General features: G+C 31.6%; 1 protein-coding gene across 5 annotated transcripts in view; it reads right to left on the bottom strand.

The window, feature by feature from the left end:
* LOC148615774 (deoxynucleoside triphosphate triphosphohydrolase SAMHD1-like) overlaps window positions 1-27,968 on the bottom strand; it is a 49,357-nt gene that overhangs the window by 8,937 nt on the left and 12,452 nt on the right. For 3 of the 5 annotated variants that reach the window (XR_015922057.1, XM_088582357.1, XM_088582358.1), the window contains exons 2-13: window positions 25,042-25,081; window positions 19,355-19,649; window positions 17,360-17,426; window positions 16,025-16,252; window positions 13,882-13,997; window positions 12,572-12,642; window positions 9,940-10,083; window positions 8,978-9,019; window positions 7,993-8,157; window positions 6,291-6,382; window positions 3,815-3,871; window positions 196-388 (exon numbers count right to left, since the gene is read on the bottom strand). Coding sequence is in view for 4 of the 5 variants with exons in the window: in XM_088582357.1 (XP_088438483.1) it covers window positions 196-388; window positions 3,815-3,871; window positions 6,291-6,382; window positions 7,993-8,157; window positions 8,978-9,019; window positions 9,940-10,083; window positions 12,572-12,642; window positions 13,882-13,997; window positions 16,025-16,252; window positions 17,360-17,426; window positions 19,355-19,649; window positions 25,042-25,065 (1,494 nt within the window). In the remaining variant the exon portion in view is untranslated. Of the gene's footprint in view, window positions 1-195; window positions 389-3,814; window positions 3,872-6,290; window positions 6,383-7,992; window positions 8,158-8,977; window positions 9,020-9,939; window positions 10,084-12,571; window positions 12,643-13,881; window positions 13,998-16,024; window positions 16,253-17,359; window positions 17,427-19,354; window positions 19,650-21,391; window positions 21,525-24,315; window positions 24,499-25,041; window positions 25,082-27,968 lie in introns of those variants that run through there. The other 2 variants (XM_088582360.1, XM_088582359.1) reach the window with 2 other exon arrangements.

Below are 27,968 nucleotides of genomic sequence, written 5' to 3'. Positions count from 1 at the left end.
CCAACCCAAATCAGAAAAAATGCTTGACAAGACTCACATTTTACACTGATTCTAAGCCTCATCTGTTTATTGTTTTTATTTCTAGTCAATACACAGTTAATGTCTATATATACACATACTTTTTCAAAAAGAAATGCTGTTCAAACAATGCTTTTCTACTGAAAATTAATGTTTTAAGACAACAAGGATTTTTACATTAGTTTTATTCTGAGTAGGAGTTGTTTCCCCAACACACTTGTACAATTTCCTTTGATAAACTCTGTTCAAAATGGCACGGGATTTGGCTAAATCTTCGTCTGTTGTCATCAATATGGAATGGACTATACTGTCGTTAAGATTAGTGAATGCTACAGGATCATCAATACAGTCAGATATCTTCACAAGATTTCTGAAAAATAACACATCACTGAATGACAAATAAGAAAACAGCATTTGACTAGTTAAATTTTATGATCTTCAATTAAAATACAATACAAAAATAATACCACAATTTTTACATTGACAACTTGTATTTTCTCAAACCAAAATCTGACTGGAAAATATACACAGTGGAACTTGTCTTATTCAACATGCCTCAGGACTAGTAACATGATTAATACATAATGATGGTGGGAGAAAAAAAACACTAATATTATATGTTTCTAAGTGTTCAATAATATAGAATTCTAGAAAATCCAGCTATGATATAGTATAGAAATACATAGCACTTTGTTTTTGATAGTGACTTCATTACTGTTCATTCAGGTGAGCCCACTAGGGCAAGCCCTGATATTAACAATGATGGAAGACACTATCTGAAACAAAATGTCATTTATTCCTTTTATCAGTAATTGTTATTTATGAAAGAATATGATGCTAGTAATCTGAAATGTGAAAAGTATTAATTAAATGGGGACAATTTTATTGGATGACCAAAGATCATCATGATTTGTAATACCATCCAGTCACAATTTAGCATATGAATTTAACAACGAAGTGATGTGACAAGGGTAGATTGGCATATCACAAGAATAATTTGTTTACATTTTGTGTGCATAATTATCAAAGATTACATAAATTCTTCAAAGGTGAGTTTCGAAATATTAATAATTTTGTCAGTTTTCTTCAATATTAAGTCTCTCTGTGTAGTGTATTGTTAGTTATCTGTTTATTATCAATGTGATATATTTTATTTTATAATACTACTTTATAGTAACAGGTTTACAAGACAAGACTAACATCAGCTGCATAATTCATAAGAGCACCATGGTTTTCCCATATTTTGTTCTTCAGCATGACAGTAGACAATATACATATATATATGAGAATGCAGCAAATCCTACTTGTAGCTTAAGAAAAGTACATTATTGATTTATTCATATCATTTCAGGATAATTGTTTAAGATTTGTGATATCGCTTTACATGTACCACAAAATATTGTTTACAGTAATAGTTACTAGGGTAATAAGTAATACGAATTTTCTGGTCATTGCAATGCCACCATAAAACATTATTTCATTGGCTTCCTGAATAAAGGGGATCCCTACCAGAGGTGAATGCCTATTGATAACTAACCCAATAATTTCTTGTATCAAGTCAGTTTGCAGATCCAAGTAATATCAGAAAGTATATGATGAATCATGACTGATTTAGTCTCAAAACCCTGAAATCCAGGAGCTCCCCATGATTCCCACCAAATCAGTTTCTAGACTAGTGTTGATAGACTTTGTTGACTGTTTAATACAATGCCATTTTATATAAAATTTTGGCCCTGTGCAGGTCCAGGTGTTAAAAGCAGCGCTAAACTTGTTGTATAAGGCAACTAAGTAGTGCTCAGAAACCTAGCTGGGGGCTAGGCGCTCTGCCCACAGAGCAACTGGGATGTGTGCCCCAGGTGGTGGAATGGGGTACCCCTGGCATGTTACATCCTGGGGTTGTCAGGCAATAATACGGAAAACCTGACCGCAAACCATAGTGGTGCACCGTGTTGGGAAAGATGCCACGTTCCTCGCACATTAAAGAACCATGCTGTGGTATTTGATAGGAGTAGGAACCTTTGTGCTCCGCCACAGGAGGCTAAATTGCCCGATCTTACCCATCTCCCCTTTTTCCAGTGGCAATCAAAATTTGTCGACCCTATTATCCTTGTGACCCATCCTTTTTTTTCCATTTCATGTTCATTTTATCATCCATTTCATGTTCATTGTCTGAATATAGCTGAAATATTGCTGCTCAGACCCCAACAAACAAACAAAACAATATATAAAATTTTGATAAATGCCATAATTTGTTCTTAGGCTTTTATTTACTTGTTACAAAATTTGAAACCTAACACATGCATAGGAACAAAACTAAACATTTATTAAAATGAAATTCCATCACATGTGGTGGTTCCTAGTGCTGACTAAATAATTTTAATAATAAAATTTTGTTGTTGTTTATTGCCTAATTATTACTGTGACATGTAGTGCAATTGCATGTGTCTTATTGTGAAATGTTGGTCTAAAATTCATAGTCTGATAAGAAATTTGTTGCTTCTGAAAAAGAACAAGGCTGGCAATTTTAGTCTGGTTGACTATTAGACAGACAGAATTTTTTTAACATTACAATGTATTTATTTTCTATTATTATTTATAGCAGTGTTGAATCTCCGATCCAATATTTTTTTCATATTCTTGGGAGCAAAGGCCAGACAAGTTCTTTTCAAACTTAGGGTTGCCAGAATATTTTTACCATAAGTCCCCCACGCTGCCGAATTGAATGGTCGTCCCTTAAATATATTTTGTAAAAGTTTGTTTCACGTGTTGACTACACTAAAAAATCCTAAACTCGTCCGCACAAATCACAACAAATATCGGGTATGGGGCAATTCCAAATATGAATGGCATTATTTTAACACATTTTCATAGAATCTTCACCTGTGTTTAGCTTTTTGTTCAACACAAAATAATCGGTGATTGCGCTTTACGGATTAGATTCTGATGCAGACCTCGACAAAAACAGTCATATAAACAATAATAAATACTACAGATTGCGATTTTGGAGACACTGTCCGTGCGATACCTGACAAGATAGTCAAGAACGTTAAAAAAACCCTTAGTACTAGTTTTGGAGAAATAGCCTACAGACGGCATGATCTTAGAGATCTATTTACTAGATTTTTTCTCAGTTTTTTTTTTTTGCTTTTATTTTATTCTGCCCGTACAAGGCGTTACCATAGCCGGATGAGTATTGGGTACCGGCTCTCCATGAAAGTACTGTATACATTAAAGGAATTTTATACAAATTACTGATAACAGGTTCTAATGTAGACATCTTATTATTATTAAGAATAAAATGCTCAATGAGGACAGCTTGATATGATTGCATAGGTCAACTTTGAATACAGACCCTGTTGGGCAGGTATTGATACAACATTCAAGATGATAAAGCTCTGAATTTGAATTGTGATAAAAAATGACACTGCATTAGTTTCTGTGACTATGTATGGGACTAAAGAATTTCAAAGTGAAATTGAACATTTACCTATTATAAAGCAATATAAAAAATTTCAAATTAAGTATAAGCTTAGCAGCAAAATCCAAGTATCCATGATGAATTCAAACAAACAGGGGTCAAGCAATTTATACAGATTAGAAAAGTTTTGGTTATAACCTTCCTTTATTGGTAAACATAGTGAGATCACTACATGGATACTTAAGCTACTGTCTGGATTACAAATACTGAATGACAATTACCCTGACAATGACCAGGATTATGACCATGTTCATCACCATAATTCTATACAACCACATTTCAATGTATAAAAACTATATTACAAAACAAGATAATTACCCATCCTTCCCTAGAACAATAGGTTTCTCATTAGCCTCAAGAAGGGCATCTGTGATCCTGAAAATAAATAGCACATAATTCAAACCAACAACCATGATTTAAAGTGGTAAAATCAAAAACATGACCTTAGGTAAACAGAACAATTTTTTTTTAATTCCATGTTTAATTTCTTTTCTGAGGTGATGGTAGAGAATAAGAAATCTGATTTCAAGTTTCCAAGTGGCTCTGACAAGTATCTACAGTGTAAAAGTTACGAGGAAAAAATTATGGATGGCAATTATAGTGACAAGGATCAGTTTATGTCTGTAAACATGTATACACCTCCTTCTTTCCAGGATTGATTCCTTCAGTTTTTATATATACCATAAGATAATTAGATATCATTGAGATGGGAGCTATCTCTGTGGGCCCCACTGTCAATAACGTGGTAAATAAGATGATATGAAGCATTATTTGAAGTTATTACAAAGTCTCGTTATGTGCAATTTTATTCTAAGATTTTCAGTGAAAACTGATAAATATCCTGAACTTGCTTTCATAGTATAATAGTGATATGACTGCATGGTGTGAATTCATTGTTGACCACTAGGTGACTTCTGGATATATGGGTTGATGTTTGAATATGTTTTAAAGGTGCTGCCCAATAGCTATTTGTCACATATTTAGAATTATGCCTTCAATCTATTATGACCCACCAAAAAAGGATGTGATTTAAATGTTAAAAACATGAAAATTTGCTGAGGTCTGCAACTCTTTGAAAAAGGATGTATGGGTTTTACTTTAAATAAGAAAAAGAAGCAATTGCAAATTACTTGTATCAGGAAAATTGTGGAATAAAATTTATAAAAACATTTTTGGGGGTATTATGACACATCGACGTAACTATGAAATAATAACGGTTCTCAAGAAATAGAGCAGACACGATCTTTACCACAGGACATGGGGTTGTCAAGTGGAACCAAAATTGTTGACCTTGACCTTTGACCTACGTATTTGTACATACATTATTACACACCCTCTGGTGTTGGTTAATATACATGTTAAGTATAAAGTATGAAATCATAACGGTTCTCTAGATATGGAGCGGACACAAACTTGTTACGGTTGGACAGACTGATCAATATAGGGAGACCCGCCTAAGGCTAGGCCCTAATTACTATAAGTACTTCAAGAAAACGGATACCCATACACTAATGAAATGTATGCACATATATGTAAATCCAAAAACTGTTTTAATTAGAAGTTGCACAAAAACATCATGTAAATGATTACCAGATATAAAAATGTATAATATTGAAGTCAATAGCAAAATTACAGTAAATTCACACAGCATACCAAGTTTATTCAGAGAGAGATTAAAAATTTCAGGTTCACTGTGGCATTACTTAACATTGACAGGGCATGGGGTTGTCAACTGGAACCAAAGTTATTGACCTTGACCTTTAACCTAGGAAGTTGTATATACATTACGACACACCCTCAGGTGTTGGTTAATATACGTTTTAACTATTTACTTTGAAATCAAAACAGTTCACAAGATATAGAGCGGACACGATCTTTACCACAGGACATGGGATTGTCAACTGAAACCAAAGTATTTGACCTTGACCTTTGACCTAGGAAGTTGTACATACATTATGACACAACCTATGGTGTTGGTTAATATACATGTCAAGTATAAACTTTGAAATCATAACAGTTCTCAAGATATAGAGCAGACATGATCTTTACAACACGACATGGGGTTGTAAACTGAAACCAAAGAGCGGACACAAATTTGTTACGGACAGAAAGACTGATCACTATAGGGAAACCCACCTAAGGTGGAGCCCTAATTACTATGAGCATTACAAGAAAAAGGATACCCACACCCTAATGAAATGAATGCACATATATGTAAATCCAAAAACTGTTTTAATTAGAAGTTGCACTAAAACATCATGTAAATGATCACCAGATACAAAAATGTATAATATTGAAGTCAATAGCAAAATTACAGTAAATTCACACAGAATACCAAGTTTATTCAGAAAGAAATTCAAAATTTCAGGTTCACTGTGACATTACTTAATACTCATTCCTTAATCCTTAAAAATTTAGGAGTTTTCAAAATAAAACACGGAGTAAATGAGTAGAAGTCTATATTTTGCTATTTGAATCCTTATATACATTCAGTTCAATAACTAAAATAGCAGATGTACAAATTCATTCTTAATAAGTGTCAAAAAACATCCATGAAGCTGTTTGGAGGACTTAAGCACTTGATATTGTAACAGAGGAATGGAAGAACATCATGTTCACCATGTATCGATACGCTTTAACGCAATAATATTACAGACTTTAATATGCTTATGTTATCTTCCCTGTATAAAATATGATTGATGGAGCAGTATAGCAAATAGTCTTCACATTCTGAGGTGTATGTATAATATATATGTATAATAATGCTCTATAATAAAGTATACAAAATACATACATAATTTCTATAGCATTACACACTCTATGTTGATAAGCACGTCTGTGTAAGGTAGCTCTTGTCTGGAACATACTGTAAAGTGTGTCAGCTTCCTAGTAAACAGTAAGGTTGTCATGTACATTTGGCTTGAGACTTCTACTTATATTTTCACCTGCTCAGGTCATTTTGCAAACAATAATGGCATTATAAATATACTTATAATTTGCATATGATAAAGAGACAGTAATATATGTTTCAGAATATATATTCCCTTATAGTCTTGTATATCGAACTAGGGTAGTTTTATAACAGTCCTTTTAGGTTCGCATGAATGTTTACTTGCAAATGTAACTTTAATAGCAATAAAAAAACTTTGCAAAGTGCAGCATGCTACAACCCCAAACAGTTGAATTATGTTCCCTCAGGGCAAGTGTGGACACAATTTTAGTCTTTGATACACTTAAACATGGGAACTAACGGTTCATTATGGACACAACAACTGGTTTGGAAACAATATTGCACAGTATTTAGATATTCAATCTTTAAAAAAGTTTTATTTTCAAGGATGCTTTTGTACCCAACTAATCTCAAAAACTGTTAATGAGTAAATTTACTACCATACTCCTTAAAACCCTTGTAAAGAGGAACAATTTACAAAAAAAAAATTATTGAAATCAGATGAAAAAATTCAGAAAAAGTCTTAAAAATGACGTTTTGACTCCTTGTTACTAAAAAATAGTAAAAAATATTCCAATACTGGTTGAAATATACAGTTAATTACTGATTCAGAACTGAAAACTGATACCAAACTGACAAATACTCATTAGGTTTCAACTTGTCAAAAAAAATATATTCCCCAGAAGTGAATGAAGTACTAGGGCACAGATATAAAATCTCGAGGAACATTTCACTCGCTTCTTTACCTAATTTTCAAAAAATTATGCCTGACAATTGGTAATTTTCCTCCCTTTGGGAAAAGTCTCCAAGGGAAACAGCCAACAGTTGGCTGCAATAAAAGGGTAACAAAATCACTGAAATCAGACCAGAAATAAAAAAGTTAATTTTTAAGGTGTGGCCTTACCAGGACCCTATAGATAGAAAATCTTGTTTTTAAGTCTGTTAAATATTCTTAAAACAAAATTACATATAAAACACATATAAATACATTGTCAAAATTGAATGAAAAATAATTTTCTATTTTCTACATCTTTTTTAAATTAACACCTACTTTACCCCTTTTTTAGCAGTATGGTAGGGATCAGTGACCCAATTTTAAATAGCAAAATATATCAAAACTTCATATTAACATTTAGTTCACTACAATTAAAATTATCACACAGAACCCAAAAAATTATGACAGCAATGTTGCTAGGGACAATGACAATGACAATAACAACATCATAACATAATACCACCACAATTTTTTGCGGTCGTATAAAAAAATAAACAATATTGTCATTATGTTCATTAATACAGCCACTATGAAATTTTAGGAAAAACAATTTAAGTCTTTCATTAAATAATTTGGACATATTATTTTAATTTTGTACCTGTGATGCACAACAGTGACAACTTTTGGATAAGCAAAAAAATAAATCCTTACAATAAATAACAGATGATATGCTCTATAAATTACTTATTTTGTACACATTTTTTACTCTAAGTTCCTGTACCTTATCCCTAGAACAAATCTGTAAGCTTCCATCAACATTCAGTACTATACCTTAACCCTAGAACAAATCTGTAAGCTTCCATCAACATTCAGTACTCTTGAAAACTTCATATATCTAAGATGATCAAAGTTATTCTTTATACCCAGGCCATGGCAATCTCTGGCAAAATAGTCCCACTTGTCGACATCAATACCGTTCCTCTTGTTGGCAACAATCTATATAGAGAGAGAATCTGACCACATCAACAGAATAGCTACAAACATAATAAGGATATTACTGCTATACATAATGTAAGGTAATTGATAAACAATCTTTATATTTTTGTGGCCAAATAACACAATAGCTTAATTATTGTTGCTAGATTATTCCCAGATAATACTTACTGGAAAGATGGTGGGTGTCACTTGCAGAGCAGAACATGCTTACCCATCAAGAGCACCTGATGTCACTCCTGGTTTTTGTAAGAGTTTACATTGCTCGTGCTTTAGTTTTGTTGTGTGATGTCTTGTTTCTTTATTTTTTATGTATAATCTTTTTATTCAGTTTTCTACATTGTGTATGTAGATTGTCTTTGTTTATTCAGAACTGTCGGATAAATTAATAAATCAGTAAAAGTAAAATATATATTTAAGACTCATTCTTTTCTCAAAAATGAAAAAAAAACTGTGAAATCAAAAGACTGGCTGTGAGTGGTATTTAAAAGTGACCATAAATCTAGTCATATACATCTAACAAACCTCCTTGTGATAGAAGTGGGTGTAAGACCAGTCATATACTTGATACATACCTACATGTTATACAAAAGTGTAGAATACATGTATAGCTACATGTACATTGTAGTTTAGCTTGAACTGATGCAACTGATTTTTATCCATAGGTAAACCCATCATTCAATTCCCAGATGCTTTTCCACATAATCAAATTTTCCAATGTTTTTGCATGTTTTGTAATACCATTTTTGTGTATTAGTAAACATTTATAAATATATACTAAAAACCAACTTATCTAATATCTGCTTTCTATAAATAGCAATACCTCATATAAGAACCATTTCTTTTTTCCTCTTCCAGACCATTCCTGTAATACAAAATATCTACTGCAATCATACTAATATAAAATTAGTAAAATGAATCATAGATTTCAGGATTTATTCTACATGTGGTCAAATGGACAGATAGCATCAAACACAACATTTAATCCTGAACCTTCATACAGCTTTAAATTTGGACTTCCTTTGGTTAGATGAAACCCTGTACAATTTCATGGAGATGTGCACACAGATACTAAAGCTATATACAGCTAAGTGTCATAAAAAGCCTATTTTTTGCAACTAATTCCTACATGGTTAAGGAACTTCATTTAGTAGCTCCAGATTAGTTTGTTTTTTCTGTCTTAAAATGGAAAACTGACTTTCCTACAATAGAAATATGAAATCTTCCCCGACAGGGAGTTAAGAAATTTCTCACATCACAAGAAATGAATTTTCATATTTTTAATATTAATATCAAAATTTATTTCTTGCGATGAGAGAAATTTCAGAATCAATCAGATAAAGATGTAGATTTTGTTTTTCTTAATTTTTCAAAATGGAAAAAAATCTAATTGCAAATTCTCACAACATATATTTTAATGCATCATTTGGCATATACCTCATGGCAGAAATTCCAGCTATTGTTTGTCGATGATGTCACTAGTTGTTTTAGGAGAACAAAGCAAGAAATGTCATAAAATCACTTTTGACCACTGAGATTTTATAGACAATGCAACACAATCACTCAACAACCAATTGCCCCATTGTATTTCTACCTATCAGCATCTGAGAATTCTCTCTTGAGATGAGAAACATGAGGTGTGAAAAATGATAAAAAATTAGAAAAATAAAACTGTCAAATAAACAACTATAATTTTCTTTGGAGTAAGTGTCACTTCTTGCTTCTTGAGTCCTGTGGTTTATATATTACTTAATTGAAATTCTATTTCCTGTATATATTACTTACAACTTCACTTTCTTTCGGAGGTACTGCAATTTGTTCCTTTATGAATGTAATATCTTGTTCATTCAATCCATATTTTATAAACTCTTCTCTCAAATTGTTTTCCTCCAGCATGTGATCAAACATAGTAACAGATCCATCTTCATGCTAAAATAATAATGTTCAGTTCTAAATACTGCTGGTATCAACTAAACTTCTTCTTCATTATTATTAACTGAACTGTGAAGGAAATAATTTTAAAACTAATTTTTAAAAAAAACTTAAAACTACTAAAGTAAAAAATATAAATTACGTTTTTAGACATAATGAAAAAAGTTAATTATGAGCTTTGATAAAACACATAAAATTGTATTGTTTAACCCTCCGAGTACCATGATGTTTGGGTAATACCTTCCTATGCATGCATAAGGATAGGTCCAAATGTTTTTCACATGAATAAAGAACATCACAAAACAGTTTTTTGAATTATTCTTCATTGTTGATGTCATTAGATAGTTTTCCAAAGAAAGTAACTGAAAATAGTAATTGAACATTTGAACATCATTTCCTGAGTTATTTTATTTTAATTTGTTCAGACGTAACCACCGAAGTGCTATTATATGCAATATTTTTGTAAATCACTTTAACATTTTATTAAATACTTTGTACATTTAAACTTTACTTTGTCAAAATTTAAAAAGATGTAAATACATGACAACCTCTAATGTTTTATTAAATGTGATACAGCTGGACTTTTCATGTCACAAAAACAAGTTTTGACTTAAAGCTCTTTTTCAATTTTTAAAATTGTATTAAAATTTTGATCAATACAAACTAGATTGCAAACAATACAGAAGGTGTACCTCTACCTAGTGCAAGGCTAGAAATTAGCTCTGGTTAGTCCAATGATTAATGCTTGAGAGCAATTTTTAAATTGGATCTTAGAAAACAAAGTGTGAAATATAATAGAAAAAATGTTGCATGGAAAATAAAAACCCAAAAGACTCAGCATGAATTTATTTCAGCAAGAAATAGATAAATCTATTAAATGTAGTTTGTTTTGGGAACCATCCCTGATTAAAAAAAAAGAGAGAGAGATGTGAGAATATGTGATTGATTTATATTTATCATACAGTTTTACATGTAAGACTCCTCTTAATATATTAAATATATCTAACGTTTTCCTTCTAGTGATTAGTTTCTAATATGCCTCACGTTGTCCTAGTGGTTAGTTTTTAATATGCCTAACATTGTCCTTCTAGTGATTAGTTTTTAATATGCCTATATTGTCCTAGTGATTAGTTTTTAATATACCTAACGCTGTCCTAAATATACCTAGTTAGTTACCAATCATACTGTTGCAGTTGAAATAATTTCTTAGCCTAGGGCCTACTTAGTGTATTCGGGTTTACAATCCATGCTGCGGTTATGGAAATTTTAACAGTAAATCAAATATGAATAATAACCTGATAGAAGATCATATATTATAATTGAGGGCCCACTCCATAAAATATTGAAAAACACCTAAGATTTCATTAATTGACATGCTGATTTGAAAAGGACATGTGAACACTTAGCAAATTGACTTTTGCACATGTATGCAAATATCTGGTTGAATTGCAAGTATGCAAAGCTCTTGTAAGCAAATTTTTGTCATGAGAATAGGGCTTAAGAAGAAATGGTTATGTGATCCTGAACATTGTGTATGCTAACAGTGAATAGAAATCCTACATGGTTTATCTAACAAAATAATCACTGTTTGTAACAAAAAAAGAAAACAAATAATAACCAAAAGCAATAAAAGATATGCATCACACAGCCAGTTACTTGTCAAAACTTAGTCTTCTTCTGCCTTTTCTGGAAGAACCACTCAAAACCTAACCCATGTTTCTGTCTTTCTGACTATGATACTCTACAGTGACGTTCAATTTATTCTGATGTCATTAAAAAATCATCGGGCCAACAAGCCTATCCCTTGGCACTCAAAGGAGAAAAAGTCAGGTAGGCCCAATAAGATCTATTGCACAAAGAAGGTTAATGAAAGCTTTTAAAGTCCAATAAAACTGAAACCAAAATTATGAGAAAAAAAAAATGTAAAAATAATGTGAAACACAATTCCACAAATAAAATACTCTAATCTCTTATATTAACATACAATATTTGAATAGAGGAGACAGTATACTGTATGTATGTCACGTGACAGGCATATACTAAATCATCAAGTTGCATCTTTTGTCATGCTAGATATTCTCCAAATCATACAAAATGCAACCAAGGCAACTTCTAATTTATACCCCACCTATACAAACCTACATACCAAATATGAAGTTAATCAATCAATTGGAAGTCAAGACAATTGCAACGAAATTCTGTCAGACAAACAGATTCTCTGATTCTAATATACAATCCACTAGTTGAGTGGTGTATAAACAAAACGGTTGTGTGGTGAAATTTCAATCAATAGCTCTAAATATGATGTACAAAGAGTCACTAACAAGCAAACTGAACAATTGTCATGACAAATTTAGTTTAGATGCAAATTACAATATAACTCGTGTAGTTAGATATCTCCAATAAACTAAGCCAAATATAGTCCCTCATTCTGTGTAAGGTCAAATCCCTAAAAGTATAAGACTAGTAACTAGGATATACAAACCTTCCATTTTATATCAGGTCGTGCTGTTGGCATAAATTTACCATCAAACATGTGAGAAAATGGACCATGACCTACAATAAGGAAAAGTTCATGAAAGATGATACAAAAGAACATGTATATTGACCTTATTCACTATTTACCAATAATATATCAACTGACCATAATTTTGTTAAACTTAAATCTCTCATCAGAAGCTATATACAAAAATTTCTTTAATTTTATTAGACAATGTTAACCATGAAACTTTCACAGCAGTTTAATTTTCACAATTTTTGCAGTATGATCTATAACACCAAAGTAGAACAATATAATTCAATTTGAGGAACAATTGTGAATTGTGAAAACTACATATGTATGTGCAAGCCTTGACAAAGACAAGGCTAAAATTTCCCAGTTTACTGTAAATCTGATTTAACTGTTATTATACAGTATTATAATGAGGTCCTTTCCTATTTGTTTGAATATGCTAAGTACCTTGTACATATTGTACACTGTAATTCTTGTACAGTTTCATTCTATTCTGACATGTATTATAGGTTGTCAATAATTGTAATATGCCCAAAATTTCTTAGTCTGCACTTAATAATGCTGAAGTCAGAAAAGATGTAGCAAACAGACAGACAAACACACACACACAGAGGTTCAGTAAAACAACATTGTGGCAACTGTTACAATATAAATTATGAAAAAAGTAGCCATAAAAATTATACATATAAAATGTTATCAACTTCATCTCTTATATAAAAGTACTTTTTAACCATCCAAACTTTTACTTTCAATTTCATATTAAATTGAGCATTACAAGATAAACAAAGCATATAGTATATTGTAAACTATAATTACAATCAGTCAACCATAACAGTACATCAGATATGTTTGATATGATAAATCTAAGCATATAAGGCTTTAAATGAGTATAATTATTGTACCTAAATTATGACATAAACCAACCATTTCCACACATAAGGCTGTAAATGAGTATAATTATTGTACCTAAATCATGGCATAAACCAGCCATTTCCACACATAATGCTTTAAACGAGTATAATTATTGTACCTAAATTGCATAAACCACCCATTTCCACACATAAGGCTTTAAATGAGTATAATTATTGTATTAAAATTATGGCATAAACCAGCCATTTCAACATATAAAGCTTTAAATGAGTATAATTATTGTACTTAAATCATGACATAAACCAGCCATTTCCGCACATAAGGCTTTAAACAAGTATAATTATTGTACCTAAATTATGGCATAAACCAGCCATTTCAACATATAAGCCTTTAAATGAGTATAATTATTGTACCTAAATCATGACATAAACCAGCCATTTCCACACATAACACATCTTTATTTGTGATGTCTAGTTCTGGTTGTCGTTCCTTCAGGTTTTGGGCAAGCTGTCCAGCAAGGTGACAAACCCTAAAATGATCAGAAATTTGACAGATAATAGAGGAAAACATGTTAATATCATTATTTTGATCTAATATAGTGAAAGTAATTTTTTTTAGCAGTGCTAGGACAAACAGTAGACGGAAGAATTATTTTGCAGAGTCTAAATACATTTTGTATAACCTACAGTAGAAGAGTCTAAGATCAATGAAATGAACAAAAACTAGATAATATATTAAAAGAATCATGCTAATATTCTTAAAACAAATTCATCTGTCCAGTGCAGCTTGATAGAACCACAGAGATTGAAAACTGAATAGTTAGGGCAAATATGCACTGATCCAACTCTATATTTTGTTCAGTAACATTGGTTTCTGACTCAGAATGAACTGGTCATTGTGAAAACTGACTAGAAATACTATACAGGGAATGCCTCATGTTTCAAATGTTAAACCCTCAAGTTAGATCATATGTTATTACAGACATCAGATATTAATTATCATTAATTCATATCTAGTACATATGATCTCTAGCCTTCTCACAAATTTCCATTGAAATCCATTATGCTGCTTAAGAGGAGTTGTGGTAACAATGTTTTAACATGTAGTAACAACCTAAGTTGGATTATTGCCTTATGCAATCATCAGAGAGTATTAACCATATAATCCGTCATACAGATCTACATTTGACACCTAAACTTCCAATAAAATTTTAACAAAATCCATTGGGGGTCTAGGAAAGTTGAGTTAATATGATATGTGGAAAGACAAATGGAGAGACACGATTTCCTATATACATGTAGTCATGTACCTTGCCCCCATACTTAGGGATAATATAAAAATCTACTTTTATATCTTCTAATACAGATTAGAAAATCTAATTATACTGTAATTTTATGCTTATCAAAGAACTGGAAGTTTTTACCTTTTTTTTTCAAAAGCAAGTCTAATTTTTGACAGTTTGAAACTTGATATAAACTAATATGAATTTGGAGCATAGATAAAATCCATTGACTATTATGCATACAAAGTAGAAGATAACAGTGCCATTTCATAAACAGCAGCCCATGAACAAAATAAAATGCTCTGCAGGAATCATCATGATATGACTGCAGAGGTTAAAATTCTAAACAGTTTTTTGAAAATATAGACACATCACTGCTCAATACTGCTTGTAATTTTGATTAAGATGAGCCATTTGTCAGAGTAAAAGAATTCGACCAGAACTGAAGTCAGGGTTCCAGGCCACTAGTACTTGAAACTAAGGGTTCAAAAGCCATTTTTGAACCTCATCAACATAGCTTAAAATATATATAACCTTGAGTTTTAGGGACACAATTTCAAATCTGGTGGTAGAAAACCCTCTGCAGAAGAAAGATGGGCATGCTGGCAGTGGCCTCTTTTTAGTAGTTAATCTTAGCCTTCCTACTGTAATATGACACCTCCCTTGTGGAATAATTGTAAATAGATCAATCCACTTATACTCAACTTAGCTTTCAGAAATTATTAAAATGTTTGTTTCTGACCATATAGCAGGTTCACAATTTGGAATTTGTAATAAAGATTCTGCGAAAGTTTCATTAAATTCAATTCAGAGGTGTAAAAGAAGTTACAGATAAGAGATGGGGATCGGTATGTCAGGGAATGCCAAAGTCCATGTATTGCTCATTTGAGACCTCAAAAACTTTAGATCAAAATATTACACCATGTGGTGTAGCAGGAGTAACCCAAACGAGACACACCCATATTTATAAATGACAAACTCTATATTGTTTAGCTACATGTATGTGAAACCTGCAAATTGATTTGGATCAAAACATTAAATAAAAGGTGCATTATGTGAATGTGTTAATAAAGATTCTGTAAAAGTTTCATCACATTCCATTCAGTGGTGTAGGAGGAGTAACAGATAAAAGATGTGTACCCCTCTTCATAACTGAAGGAATTGTGGTTGTAAAGACAGTCACCCCTATCATTATTATGAACCCCTCACTTTGCATGCTGAAATAATGCAGAATAAAGGTAACACAAAAACCTTCAATATCAATACAAACATACCCTATACAGTGTTCAAATCTGTTATGAGCAGCCCCAGGATATACAAAGTAACATGCTCCAAGCTGCTTTAGGTACCTAAGTCTCTGGAACTGTGGAGTATCAACAATCTTCACACAAAGAGGATGAAGCTCAATGTGGCCATGGACGGAATCGTTAAATACTTTTTTCTGATGCTGATCTGATATTCTTCTTATTAACTGCAACACTTCTAACTGGTCACCTATTTTGCTACAATGAATACAGTTACTCAGGTAAGATTCAGTTTTTTTTTTACATTCTACATATTTTTACATTTCAAGAAGTCGTTGGATCATTATTCTATAGTAACTGGATTGGTCATCATATCTTGTATTCAGGGGACCATAAAGGGCAAGATAATGGTATTAGTCTGTCTGTCTGTCTGTAAGGTTCAGGGATGATTTTACAATGTCTACAAACAAAGTGGAAATTGGCAAAATCGGAAGTATATATACAGTAAAAAAAGAATCATAACAGTAAAATCCAGATCTGATATAGCAGAATTCCGCTTATAAGTGGAAAAAAATCATGTCTAAAGGTTTTGTAGATGCATCTGCTCTGGGATTATCTTGTGGGGTTCCTTCTATATTTGATGGACATTGTTGTGTATACTATACCACTATTATTGGACAGATTATTTTCTACATTTCTTAAGAATCTTAAGCATCTGGAAAAACCTTCTTGGATTCATCCTGTAAGATGTATAGTAATGCAACATATATGTGCATACTTAACCACTGAAATGTTAAGTAGGACCTTGTGGAGAAACCTCCTTTCAAACCTACTTAGCCATTTTCTTCTGTTTTTTGTTGAATCTGTTTTTATTAAGTATACACTGACAATTGGATTCAACAAATCATGTTAAAGGATATCAAACTTTAACTATTCTCAACAGTAGGAGATCATTAGGATACTACTCCTCTGAAACTTCTTAAGTGACATCTATATCATGTAGAATATATTGTTATGAAATGTAAATGTGCATACTACACCACCAATTTGATGAAACAAAGTTTGTACTCTTGTAAACTACAATCTCATCAGTTGTTTGGATCTAGTTATTGCTTGAAAACCAATCAACTCTTGTTTTTTTTTGTTTTTTGTTTTTCATTTTTTTTATCAATTGATTCTTATAGTTATTACAATTAAGATCATAGCCTCCAAAATAGATTCCATAATTTTTTTTTAGTTTTGAAAAATTACGGGACTGTTACATAAAGATCTATGGACTTTACAGTTATTGCTAAGAAACCTATTGTATAGGGACAATGATACATGGCCTTAAGTTTTTATTTGCCAAATACAAATAAAACTCACTTAATACCCATCTTGGTTAAAGTTTCCTCAGTAATCATGTCTAGTACTGCTCCAGTAATGTTTTCATCTGAAATAAAAGTGTAAGTGAAACTAAACATTAAACTAAAAGTTAAATGTTTATCAATGTTTCACAATAAAATGATATTCTTTGCTTTAATAAAACTTCATTTCCTACAAAGCTACTCATTTTCACTATGAAAACTTATCTTAGATAACTAGAACAAGAGGTTCCCAGGAGCCTGAATCGCTCACATGGTTAAACTTTGTTTCTCAAGGGCAATAAATTTAACAAGGAGTTGTCCAATAATTTTGACTCAAGAAGACTTTGGTAGGACCGAAACTTTCTATCTATCATAGTTTTCAAGATATTGGCTGAAAACAGTAAAAAAAAAACTGTCATTTTTCATCTTTCAAGAGCAATAACTCTTACAAGGAGTTACCTGACAACTTTGATCCCTGAAGACTTTTGAAGGCCTTATAATACCAGTCATTTTAGCTATAGAAATAATTTTGCATGATACCCCAAGAAACATTCATACCAAGTTTGGTTCCAATCGGTCAAGTGGTGTCAGAGGAGAAGTTTTTGAAAAATTGTTAATGACGATGAAGACGGACGTCAGGTGATGACAATAGCTCACATGGCCCTCAGCTTCAGACTGACCCTTTATGGACATCAAAATGAGTATTTCATGTCAAGAACCCCATAATTGCCTTAATGAGAAAGCTTTACTCACATTTCATATTTGATGCCCAATTTTCATTCTTAATCAAAATCAACAATACAGGGTGTTATGAACACATGTTTGTGATAGAATTCAGAAAAAAAAACAGTGCAAAAATGGTGATAAAATGGTGATAAAGAAAAATAAAAAAAAAAACGAAGAAACAAGATATTTTGTAACAAACATAGTATGTAATGAAAAAACCCAAATTACAATATTTATTTTTAGATAACTACAAAAAAATAATTTTTTAAAGTTTATTCTCGATCTGAGCATGTAAAGAATCGAATTGTCTGCTGAAATTCGATAAAATTACCAACATGGGCTGTCAAAATTTCTGGAGCTATGGTCTAATCCATCAGTTGATTGGAAAATCAAGGAAATGCTTTTAAAATCTGAAAAAGGTTCTTGCAATATCCTACCATTAACAAATCATGAAATGTCTCAGATATTCAGTAACTGACGATTATGGTGATGATGAAAAGTGCATCATATTACTAATCATTATCAAATCATGAAGAACCAAATCACCCTTTTAATTTAGCGAACATGGAGCAAAAATCAAATAATGAAATATTTACTATTAACATAGAATGTTCTGAAATAACAGATGTTATCAAAATTTTAAACCCCAAATAAGGAATCTGGTCATAATATCAAATGCCATAAGAAGCTACAAATAAGCCCAGAAAAATTTCAATCTATTTACAAATGATATTAAACAAATCCCTTAATATTGCCAATTTCCCTCCAGCTGGAAGACCACAAAAGTAACTCCAATCTATAAATCAAATGCTGCACAGGGCACAGCATAAAACAACCACAGAGGTTGAATCCAGAACATTTGAAGCAAGTATGGACACACAATTCAAACTTGATACAGCTTTGAATTTTGAAAATAATTAGATATTAGAGACAGGATAAGATATGACCAGAATTGAAGCAGGTACTTTTTGGCCCCTTATTCCTAAATGATAAAGAATAAAAGTCATGTTATTGTCATCAGGAAAATGCATGTTTCTGGTCCCCTTTTTGGCCCCTTATTTCTAAAATATCCATGTTTTAACCTCACAAATCAATATCTGTTTGACCTTTGTGTTACATGTATAAAATATTGTGGAACAATATCATAGATATTCCTATGCTTTTACAGGAGATATATAGAAAAATTATGACAGACTGGTATATGTCCTTTTGGATGATTCCTACATACTGCTACACTGTTTGCAGAGGAACAACAATATAACATAAAAAATTATGAAAAGAAACTTACCTCTGAATTTTTCAGCAGCTTCACACTGGCCAATACCATCCAACATTTGAGCAATGGTATCAGCAGACATTGATGACTGCCCAGTCTCACTGACACAGCTCTGTTGAGTGGCTGGAATGTCCCAATCTGTGTCCTCCTCTATAACAGGTTGGCCATTAGAGACACTGTTTGATCCATTACCATTGGTGGCTTGAGATTGATCATTGAGACATAATCCAGTTCTTTTTGAGTTGGGTTCATCATTGGTAAAGAGTACTTCAGTCGATTTTCTTTTCCTACTTGCCATCACTGAGGTCTACAAAATGAGAAGTATTTTACCTAGTTTTCTACTCTTAACTTTAAAATTGGTCACTTGAATCATTTATACATAATACATTGGAAATGTAGCAGTACATGTTATAACTTTGAAATAATACTCACCCTGTAACACTGTAAAGCTAGGAAAATAAGCATGAACATGATACTACAAGCTCTACATTAGGGTAAGCTTCCTCTGCTTTACTAGAAACACCCGCCAAGTTGCTCATAAAAAATCAAGTCCAGGATAGACGAAAGAAGAAAAGAAAACTATGACACATTGAACAAGGCAGTTTTCATGGTAGAGATGGATACACCGTAATGATCCACAAGTTCATGAAGATGAGTAAAAGCTGCAGTTTTGCTGTCATTACTAAAAGAGATAAAAAATGAACTGAAAAGTTCCTGATTAATGGTAGTGGTAAACAATCCTAAATTCATGATCAAGCTGTAGTACTCAAATCAAATAAATTCAGTTTCTGGAATTTTTCTGTACATTCATTTAGATATTTACAGAATGTTCATGTATCGTAAGGACTGAGGTCATCATAGAATAATCAATAACTTTCTATCAATACCATGTATAAATAAGAGTTTTAAGATAAAGTTCAGAAGTAAAATAGAATACTCAAAATTATGGGTCCATTAAAGAGCATTTATAATCATATGCACATGACTCACATAGTATGAAAGTACAATATGGAGAATGACAACAGAATTAAGATGATAGAATGAGTAATATGAAGGAAGTAGCAGCTGTTAGTACATGTATTATAAAATAAGTTTACATATCAACAGTAACCAAAGTCGGTGTTCTGAACTGTCATCAAAAGACTAAAATAGCAGATGTAAAATGGCATTAACAAATAACCATTCCCTGAAAGTTTCATAAAAGTCACCCGAGCTAACAAGGGAATTATTGATTCAAAACAAGTACCCCTATTAACCTCTTTTAGTAAATAGTAAAGTCTATGTTACATGACATAGGTTACTGGAAACTTCAAATTGATTCACAAGTAGGCATAACCTTGTTGTCATTTTCTGAAAATTACATCAAAATCAGTCCACCAGAATGGGTAGGGGTACACTATTACATGCAAGAAGATCACAATTTTCCTATTACTAAATTTTAATCAACTTTCATGCACATGTAAATTGCTCTTGTAAGACCTTAATTCTGTCAGAGGGAATGAGGGCAAATTATGGGTTTATGGTAGTCAAAAATTTAAACTACATGTAGAAATACAGTGAGAAAGCTCAAAAAGAAAATACCCTTCCCCCACTTAAAATGGAATGAAATGGTAAGCTCAATTTCAATTATCTCCCTTTGGATTCCTCCAACAGTAATTATATTCTTTCATGCAATCTACAAATGATGCCTAACTTTCCTATAAAGTTTCATTTAAAGCCTTTGAGCAGTTTTGGAGGAGTTGCACATTTGAGGTTTTACATGTAAAATATATCCCTTTGAAGTCAGTCCTCTGACACCTAATTATACTCCTTCATGCACATCTTTATACACAGGAATAATTGCAACATACGTTTTTCATAGGTTTCAGAAACATATGAAAAAAATATTTTCCATTTAATTATTAATACCCCGGTATATATTACTCTCACATTACAATATTTTAATAGGTTAACATGTGTTTCCCAGATGATTTCATTCATTAAAAGAGTTATAAATTTATGTTAATGATTCATTAATACAAACAAGTATACAAATACTAGATCCCTTACCTTTTGACTAGAATGTGATTAAGTTATAATGACTAGAAGATGTTTAGTAGCGGCATCTTTTATAGTTCTAGAAAGAATATTTATAGAAATTTATCCGTGCAAAATTTCCAAAACTGTTCACTCAAGTAATAACCAATCAGATTGCTTGAAATTATATGACGAGTGTAGTGGTATTTCTCAAAATTAAAGGGAAAGCTACTGACATAGATTATGCTTATGAACAGTGGGACACCTTAACAATAGTGGTATTAATTTTTGTAAGTAACTGTGAAAGTATAGAAATTAAAGCTTGCTACGATTTTTATTCTAAGAATGTCAACATGTATTCATAACATGTATCACTTACAGCTAATATACACAGTTTAACTACAAAGGTTTTATAATTTTCAGTCACAGAACATACATGTACAATTTAATGAGTAACTGAGTTGAGAAAACCTGATTTTCGTGTAAGTTATATTCTAACATGGTTACATGTTGTACAGCAACATCTGTACATTACAAAAAGAAGATAAAAAATGGCAGTTACAAGTACTTGATTAAGTTTTATGTATGATGATTTCCATTGTCTCCTATTCTGGTGACATGATAATTCATACAGTTTTTGGTTTAGTGTACAGAGGGATTTACAGTCCTTTTAAAAAAAAGTTGTAAGCATAAAATTACTCGTAAGTTATGATGTCATAACACTTTGAACTACTATGACGCCATTAATTATGACTAATTTTACACTTACGACTTTTTAGCAAAAAGGACTCAGCTGTGCTTTTATTTACAGGCAACCTACAATAACTTATTTATTTTTCCTTTCAAAACTAATTCCACCTTTTTTATTTGGAATACACCACACTATTTTAAAATGGAAATTTTTACATAGAGTGGCAAATGTACAAAACTTTTAATTTCAATGTTAAAATTAGAAATTATACAATACATTTAACTGATAGCAGGAAATACACAAGTGAAAAAAAATGACAAAAACATATTGAGCACCATCAAAATATACTGGGAAATTTTGGATTATTTTATAGTCTGTTTTTGATAAATTGGAGGATCTCCTTTATTTTAGTGGGAATCTTGGAGAATCACCTTATTTCAGTGATAATCTTTAACTTGCAGAATCATCTTTATATCAGCTTGGAACATTTTTACTTGGAGGATCACTTAATTTCCATAAGAATATTTTACTTGGAGAATAACCTTTATTTCAGTAGGAATCTTTAACTTGATGAATCATCTTTATTTCAGTGGGAATCTTTAACTTGTAGAATCATCTTTATTTAGTGGAAATCTTTAACTAGGAGAATCACCTTTATTTCAGTGGGAATCTTTAACTTGTAGAATCATCTTTATTTAGTGGAAATCTTTAACTAGGAGAATCATCTTTATTTCAGTGGAAATTTAAGACAAACAGTATCACTGTACTTAATAAGCTGTATTGATTTATGTGTACCATTAAGGAACATATTTATATCTGAAATATTTGGCTAACAGATATTTCATGGACCTATCACTAAATCCTCTTTTGAAATACCTCTGTCCATCTGATACTAAATTTCTCCCTGTTCATCCTCTTTGATAGGATCCTGGCAATTGGAAACTTGCCATTTTAAAATTTTATGGAGACCACCAAATACTTAATACCATATAATAAGATAAAGTACTTAACTTAATATTACACAATGGTTTTTATACCGGTACTATATAAAGTTAATTAAGCTATTATTGATATGTTTATATCACACAATATGGTATTATAAAGTAGTAGTCATTAAAACTTGGGTGATACCCCTACTCCCCACCCTAGAAACTATATGGAAAACCCCAAAAGTTTTTCAGATGGAAAAATGGCATCTTGTAATAAAGAATGTGTGAGTTTCATCGAATTCCATTCAGTGGTTTAAGGGGAGTTGCAGATTAGAACTAGGGATGGAGGATCAGATGTCACAATCACTGCATACCTCCTGTTTTTTCAAGCAGGGGGTACAAAATTGAGACAGTAGGTGATTCATACATGTCAGAATACCACAACATTCACCTTTCTTATTCAGAAACAATTAAAGACCACTACAACAGTCTTTGTTCGTTGTTAAGTTGTTGCACTTCTAAAACAAAAAGTATTTTAATTTGATATAAAACTGGCACTTAATAATAGTTATTATTCTTGATTTGATTGAGTTCAAAGGGAGATGTATGGCTTTCTCTAATATACAGATCTGTAAATGTAATGTAAAAAGCTAGTAGTTGTATAAAAAAAATGATGTAGGTAAAAAAAAACATCATTTGTTTGATGGGTTTTCAGCACCAGAAATCAACTCTACCATTGGCAGTGTCTGAATGGTATTTGAACAAGAAAAACTGTGAGTAAGTGCACAAAAGAAAAATTCAAGTCAAATCAAACCCTCAAACAGGAAACCTTCCCTTGCAGTGACCAGGTCCTAAAGGGTTCAAGTCACAATCAATCCTAGCCTAGCTTGTATGGTAAGGTACCTTGAAGGGCAACACTGGGAATGACGCTGACAACACTGACAAGGACAGCATGATTCAATTATACAACAGTATTATTTTTTCTGGCAGTATAAAAAGACTTATAGAAAGTCTTGTTAACTTTACATCCAAGCAAAATGCTGACCTCCTGACCTAAATACATCAGAATTTTCAGGAAATCTTTCTGAAAAATGTTTCTGAAACCTTCATAACAGCTCATAGACAATGTACAAATTATGGGGTATATGAATTCATAATCAATTATATCTATCCTGAGAAAATAATATAAAAAATTGTTTTACTTCTTGAAAAATGAGAAAACTTAATATAATATTACGGTACATAAGCCACGAACTATCAAGGTAATACTCTATTAAATGACAATATTTCTGACAAGAGAATTCAAATTTCTACTAAAAAGGAGCAGTTATACTTACAAGATAGACCAACCCCAACTTTAACCTGGTGAGGTCAAATCTTATTTCATTTCCTTAATAATGATCGTATAATTTAAATGTCGACTTCTAAGTCCTTGTAGTAATTTAAGAAGAAATCATACATTCAATCACATTTTGATAAATAAACACATTTACACATCATATACATGTATATTGATTAAGTTCAGATCTGAACATCTTAATATTTATCAGTATTGATATCAATTATCTAGATCAGTGAACACCATATGTAATTTGTATTTCTTACAAGTCACTAACACAGATGATTTACTTTCTCGCGAGTGAGTGCATAATGTACATGTATTTTTAACAAGTACATGTATTACAGATAGTTGAATGCAGTATTCTACATGTATATACATGTACATGTTTATACATGCACATGCATCTAGTCAATATCCACCAATGTTATCATACATTGTGAATAAAGCTGTATCATTTTTTTGATATGTACATACATATATTACCTCATATGATTAATTGTGTACTTGGTTTGTAGAAAATTTGTATCCTTGATTTTACAAGTTTAGTCCAGTTATCATTTTAAAGCTTGTGGTGTAAAACAATGTACAATATCAATTTAGTACAAAATTTCAAAAAGTAAATACACAATAAATGTACAAACTGTACATATACATGTAATTGCAAATGTTGAAGCTGATTAACTGTATTTGATCTCAATACTGGAAGTCTAAGTAAACTCACTTTGTCATCTTTAAGGTCTCTCATCAGGCTGTGTCTGAATCTGTAAGAAATATTCAACACTTGGCTCAAGTTTAATGCTTATAGTACATGCATAACATTCACTTTTGTTTGACTAACATAAATTAACCATTTTTTGACAACCTGATGTTAAAATAGACTTCTATAGATAAACATTGTCAACGTATTGACAATAACTTATTTGAAGGCATGTCTGGCATGCTCAATACTATCCTGTTCTATACAGGGAATCTGAGGTCCCTATAAAATGTACATGTAGATTAGATAATAAAACTGCTGCAGCATCAGTTACATGTACCTGAGTGTTAGCTAATACATGTACAACAATGTCACTGTTGTAGTAAAATTAGTTAATCAATTAGTGTTATAATCAAACAAGAAAATATCAATAATATTATTACTGATAATCTAATGAACAACTGCCCTGCACCATTATGAGAGTCAAGATATTTAATCTTTTAACAGATTCTTAATTTATATCATAAATCAGAACATATATTGGAAAGAGACATATCTGGAGATGAAATTAGTAAACAAGACTTTTTCTTTTTTCAGCTCAATGAAAAGAATTTTACTACAGTATATTGTAAACTTATTTATCTCTGCAGTGAACCAATTTTTGCTTGTTTTATGGTGGACTAACTAACTATAGTTAAAAACCAACTTGTCAAAAAATGACACATATCCTTATCTTGACCTTAATCAAAATGACAGCGGATTAATCCCCAGAATACGCCAATATTGTAATCAACTTGATTTGCTTGTGGAGATCAAATTTTTTTTTTTAAAATTATAGAAAGTCTTTGTAGCTCTATATCCAAGGACAATGGCTGATTCCTTGACCTAATTTCAAATGAATTTTCAGAAAATTATTCTGATCACTTGATTTGTTTATGGAGATCAAATTTCACAAAAAAAGGTTTGTAGAGTCTTGATATCTTTATATACAAGAAAGTTGGCTGACATCTTGACCTACATGTAATTTCAACTGAATTTTCAGAAAATCAATCTATAAAAAGTTGGCTGACATCTTGACCTAAATATAATTTCAACTGAATTTTCAGAAAATCAATCTATAAAAAGTTGGCTGACATCTTGACCTACATATAATTTCAACTGAATTTTCAGAAAATCAATCTATAAAAAGTTGGCTGACATCTTGACCTACATATAATTTCAACTGAATTTTCAGAAAATCAATCTATAAGCAGTTATTCTTAACAACACAAGAAAAAATAGGGCACTATCAATGATTCATTCTGACAAAAAAATAACAAGAGGCTCTTGAAGAGCCTGAATTGCTCACCTTGCAAACCATGCCTCATTTACTTTAAGTAAGTAAAGGTATCTGCTATCATGCTTTGTTACCATGTTTGACCAAAAATTGCAAAAAAAAGAGCATACAATGTACCAGTATATTGATGAATGCTGGAAGTTCAACTGAGAACCAAGGCACTGTAAAATGTTGGAAATGCCTTCAAAGTGTTTTTAGAACCTCTGGAAAAAATTTAGGCAGGGGTCTTCTTATGCCCTGTTATCCCACTAGGTGTGAGAGGGCATAAGCCCAGTATACATTTGCTGAAAAGAACATACAATGAAGTTAAATCATGGCTATACAAAATTTTCATCATCCCCATTGAACTCAGGAGACCATACTATATCAGGAGATGGACTTGTTTTTACATGTAACAAATTTATTGAAATTGGAGAATACATGTACATGTAGATATTGATTTTAGAGGCAATCTAATACTTGCCCACCTCCACCAGATTCAGGGTATTTCTACCTTACACTTAGCTGTATGCATGTACCATATTTCATTAAATGGGCTATCTTTTTAACTGAAAAAAAACACTCCAAGCAAAAAAGTGTCATCAGTTTTATCACTTAAAAGTATTCATGTTGAACTGTAGCCTAACAACTAGTTTTTCTACTTGAAATATGGCTTTTAAGGCTAAAAGTATGAAAAATCATAAGCATAAGTCTGTATACTAAAAGACTGATTCTGGATTTCTGTGTAGCTTAATATTTCTAAATTGTGCATAAAATGGTTGTTCGGTTGACTAACTTATGTATAGAGAGAAAATAAATTGGTGGTTTTGGAAATTTTACACTACATGTGCAGGTCAAATATCAGTTCACACTAAGGAAAGTTTCATGATGTCGGATCTTACATGTTAAAAAATCAGCAAACTTGGTTGCTAAAGGCTTCCTCACACTGATCAAAGCAGCATATTATTAACACAAGTTATAATTTCTTACATGTTTTACTAAACCATACTTAATAAGAATTGGTTGCTATGGTAAAAATGATGCTATGTTCTAAATGTAGGGTGCATGAAACCTGCCATAAGGTTCCACTATATAAACAGGTCACTGCAGCTGACAATTTGTGGAAATAAAGCTAAATTGAGGCACTAAAACAAGCAAATCCAACATTTTTTTTTCCAGTAAAAAATATATATTTTTCAAAACCTTACAATACATTAGGAAAATCCATAAAAAAACATAAATATTATTTTCTATTTTGTATTAAAATCTGTAGCCATGGTTACATAATAAAAAAAAATGTATCAGTTTTCATTACAAATTTTGGGTGCCTTCCCAAAATTAATTATCAAAAAATAGGTTTTCTAAAATATCAGGCATGGTATTATTGTGAAAAAACAAATAAAAAATGTACCTTTTTCTGCTCATTTGTTCATGATTTTAATTTTTTAAGTTCGTGCTAAATTTAGCATTTTTGAAAATCAGCCAGTAGGTGCAGGGAAGGGAACCCAATCCAGTGAGGACCTGAATCTTTCCTTATAGCTTAAAGCATTTATTTTACACCTCTTTACCTTCAAAAGTATTGCATCTATTTATATACGAATGCTCTACTACCCACAATCAATATTTCCACCAAGTT

This window comes from Perna viridis, chromosome 5 (genome assembly GCF_037379345.1).
Source record: "Perna viridis isolate PV_CMFRI_1.1 ecotype Kerala chromosome 5, ASM3737934v1, whole genome shotgun sequence".
Classification (NCBI taxonomy): domain Eukaryota; kingdom Metazoa; phylum Mollusca; class Bivalvia; order Mytilida; family Mytilidae; genus Perna; species Perna viridis.
Note: the sequence above shows the minus strand (reverse complement) of the source record. Positions and strands in the feature narration are given on the sequence as shown.